At 51.4% G+C, this 4,360-nt stretch overlaps 1 protein-coding gene across 1 annotated transcript; it reads left to right on the plus strand.

Moving 5' to 3' along the window:
• Positions 1–206: 206 nt before the first annotated feature.
• Positions 207–4,247, plus strand: LOC122545832 (semaphorin-4B-like; the record flags this gene model as incomplete). The annotated part of the gene is made up of 3 exons (XM_043684731.1): positions 207–376; positions 2,760–2,910; positions 4,058–4,247. Coding segments are annotated over 3 exons (511 nt in total), but the record flags the coding sequence as incomplete, so codon positions are not given.
• Positions 4,248–4,360: the final 113 nt, after the last annotated feature.

Below are 4,360 nucleotides of genomic sequence, written 5' to 3' on the forward strand. Positions count from 1 at the left end.
AGTACAGGTGAGCCTCGGTCGGACGGAAATCTCGGAGCTGTGCCGTAAAAACGGAGGAAGGGGGGGTGGAGAACGGGAAGGGAAGACGGGGAGCAGCGAAGGAAACAGAGATGCGGTTTCCGGTGGCCATGTTTGGTTTGGCTTTTGGGCCTGGCTCAATCTAACGGCTCTGGGGTTTTTTTTTCTTTAACCTTTCCCCATCGCAGAGCGATGTTGGTGGTGAGCGGGTACTACAGAAGCGGTGGATTACCTTCCTGAAAGCGCAGCTACTGTGTTATCTCCCTGACGACCAGTTCCCCTTCAACGTGCTCCAGGACGTCTTTGTGTCCAAGGACGGGGAGGAGCCGGTGGTTTACGGAATCTTCAGCTCCCAGTGGTAGGCCGAATGTCGAGCCTGTCTTCATTGCTGGGCTACGTGGACACGCGTGTTTCGGGTTCGATCTGCAGCGCTGGGGCGTCCGAAATTACAAACGGTGACCCCCCCCGCCCGCTGACCTGAGAGGCCACAGGGTCTGTCGTGGCATTGTCACTGTGGTCATTATTTCTCCCTCGCCCTGACCCCCACAGCCCCGATTCTGTGCCCCTAAACCCAATGAGGATGGCCCATTTCCCGTTGACGATGGCTGTTCTGGGGAGAGCAGGGGGGGACGTGAGCAGTACGTCTCCATCCCATGCCAGTGAGGGTGGTATGACCAACAGAGGTAAAATGCCCGACAGCATTCCCACCAACGTACCTCACGCCCAACGACACGCAGCACCCCTCGGTAAAGAACTATATCCCATCAGATATCGTCCCATCGGCGGGCAATGTCGATCAGTCACTACTCCCAGAACCCCCACAGTGTGGGGGAAGGACATTCAGCCCATCAAGCCCATTCACGCCACCCCTCCTGACAACGTCACACCCATCACCCACCACACAGCCCAATCCCTGCATTTCCCATGGCTAATCTACCCGAACCTGCACATCGCAGGACACTACAGGACAGTTTATCATGGCCAATCACGGCAATACCTTTCACTGGGGATACCAATCACTCTGTAATATCCCTCATGGTGATATCCCTCACTCTGTAATACCCTCCATGGTGATATCCCTCACTCTGTAATACCCTCCATGGTGATATCCCTCACTCTGTAATATCCATCATAGTGATATCCCTCACTCTGTAATACCCTCCATGGCGATATCCCTCACTCTGTAATATCCTTCATGGGGATATCCCTCACTCTGTAATATCCCTCATGGTGATATCCCTCACTCTGTAATATCCCTCATGGTGATTTCCCTCACTCTGTCATATACTTCATGGGGATATCCCTCACTCTGTAATATGCTTCATGGTGATATCCCTCACTCTGTAATACCCTCCATGGTGATATCCCTCACTCTGTAATACCCTCCTTGGGGATATCCCTCACTCTGTAATATCCCTCCTCGGGGATATCCCTCACTCTGTAATATCCCTCATGGTGATTTCCCTCACTCTGTCATATCCTTCATGGGGATATCCCTCACTCTGTAATACCCTCCATGGTGATATCCCTCACTCTGTAATACCCTCCATGGGGATATCCCTGACTCTGTAATATCCCTCATGGTGATATCCCTCACTCTGTAATATCCCTCACGGTGATATCCCTCACTCTGTAATATCCTTCATGGGGATATCCCTCACTCTGTAATACCCTTCATGGGGATATCCCTCACTCTGTAATATCCTTCGTGGGGATATCCCTCACTCTGTAATATCCTTCATGGCGATATCAATCGCTCTGTAATATCCCTCATGGTGATATCCCTCACTCTGTAATATCCCTCACGGTGATATCCCTCACTCTGTAATATCCTTCATGGGGATATCCCTCACTCTGTAATATCCCTCACGGTGATATCCCTCACTCTGTAATATCCTTCATGGGGATATCCCTCACTCTGTAATATCCCTCACGGTGATATCCATCACTCTGTAATATCCTTCATGGGGATATCCCTCACTCTGTAATATCCTTCATGGGGATATCCCTCACTCTGTAATATCCCTTGTGGGGATATCCCTCACTCTGTAATATCCTTCATGGCTATATCGATCGCTCTGTAATATCCCTCATGGTGATATCCCTCACTCTGTAATATCCTTCATGGTGATATCCCTCACTCTGTAATACCCTCCATGGTGATATCCCTCACTCTGTAATATCCTTCATGGGGATATCCCTCACTCTGTAATATCCTTCATGGCGATATCGATCGCTCTGTAATATCCCTCATGGTGATATCCCTCACTCTGTCATATCCTTCATGGCGATATCGATCGCTCTGTAATATCCCTCATGGTGATATCCATCCCTGTGTAGTGTGGGTGAATACACATCACTGAGTCATATCTGCTGCTCAATATTCCCCAGTCTTTAATACGACCTCACCTCCCCATATTATCCAACAGCCCTCCCACCTGAATAGATTGGCTCCCCACACTCTGCCAGCAACCTCCTCAAGATTGCACCCAGTGCCTCGTACCGAGGCGTGGGTATTTCTTCAGAAGGCGGACCGACCTGAGGAGGGCGTTGAGTGTGGAGAATGCGCGGGTGAATAATGTTAGAGTGGAGGGCAAGCTCTGACTCCATTTATCCCGTGCGTCTGAATCACCCCTCCCCCGGAATCCGAATGTACGGCTGAGGTATCCTATAGCTGACAAGGCTTCAGGCCCCCTCCCTCCTGGCGCCCAGCAGTAACGCTGTGTGTCCTTGCTCGGTAGGTCCCAGGGTAGCTCTGAAACCTCAGCTGTATGTGCCTTCTCCTTTCGAGACATCCAGGCCGTTTTCAACGGTTCGTACAAGATGCTGAACCGGGAGACGCAGAGCTGGTCCGTGTATACCCATGATGGGCAGGAGACAAGGCCGGGAGCAGTGAGTCACACACCCTCTTCCGTTCCATCTGAAACTCTGCGGAAGGAAGCCAGCGACATTTGGAATTGTGGGAGGTCTTGGTGTTTTTGCCATTGGGTTTTCCTTTGAAAGAGTTTGAGTGACACACATGGTACCAAACCAGGACACACTCATATCCGCCTGCACATGGACAGTTTTGGGTGGGTTGGCCATGGGAAATTGTCCCATAGTGCCCAGGGATGTGCAGGTTAGGGTGGATTGGCCATGGGGAATTGTCCCATAGTGCCCAGGGATGTGCAGGTTAGGGTAGATTGGCCATGGGAAATTGTCCCGTAGTGCCCAGGGATGTACAGGTTAGGGTGGATTGGCCGTGGGGAAATGAATGTGGTGCTGGCAGAAATCAGGGAGCAGTGGAAATGACAGTTTGTGCATCAGCCCTTCATCAGGAATGTGTGGCAATGCTGAGGCTTTAAGAGGTATATTTCGTTGTGGCGTTTTGTTTAAGCGAGTTTTTGCGGCTGTTTTAAAGCAAACAGATTGGAACAATAGCTGCAGCCTGGCTGGGTGGGGTCCAACTCCCAGAGAACCAGGACTTTCAGCTCTCACTATCAGCAGCTGTTGCTAAGATCTGAGCAGACAATCTCTCTCTTTGCTAGTCTCCCCCTCTCGGAATTATCTCTCTCTCCATGACAGCTAAAACTTGGCGGTTGCGGGGTTCGGTTGTGGGAAAGTGGGGAGAAGGGATGTCATGCTGTAAGAATTGAATGTGAGACAATCTGCTTTTTCTGAATTTGCCTTTCAGCAGAGGGCTGTGTCTGCGGGATGTTCCCGTTTTGGACCCAGCTGACTGGGAGTAGTTAATAATCTGTTAGGTTTCCCCACAGGGTTACGTTCGATGCCTGCTTTCCTTGGCTGTATTTGAACTCGCGAGGTTGAATAAGGCGCGCGTTTTTCCTCCAATCTGATCATTCCCCCGATCGAATTGCGTCTGGAATGCCTTTAACATGAGTGAGGGGTGGGGTGAAGGCTAAACGCGGAGTAGGGGCGGAGGGATCTGGTCTGGTCCTCAGAGATGGGAGTGTGCGGGATTGTCCAGCCCCTCCCAGTTTTGTCATCGTCGGAGTTTCTTCCTGAGTCCTCTCCTCACGCGTGTCTGTCCTTCCCGCAGTGCAACATGCATCCATCCATGGATTTCACTCTGAACCGAGTCAAAGACCTGCTCCTGATGGAGGGTGTGGTCCGTCCCATCAACCAGGGCCCCCTGTTGGTGAGGGTCAGGCAGCGTTACACAAAGATAGCAGTGGATACTGTGCTGTCAATCAACTCAGTCAGATACAAGGTGCTGTTTCTCATCACAGGTACGGACACTACCCTGAGAGAGCACGGGGTTAGGGACAGGGGATAGCTCCCTCTACACTGCCCCGCAATCCCAGGTCACGGACAGCACGGGGTTAGGGACAGGGGATAGCTC

This window comes from Chiloscyllium plagiosum, unplaced genomic scaffold (assembly GCF_004010195.1).
Source record: "Chiloscyllium plagiosum isolate BGI_BamShark_2017 unplaced genomic scaffold, ASM401019v2 scaf_72975, whole genome shotgun sequence".
In the NCBI taxonomy this organism is placed as follows: Eukaryota; Metazoa; Chordata; class Chondrichthyes; order Orectolobiformes; family Hemiscylliidae; genus Chiloscyllium; species Chiloscyllium plagiosum.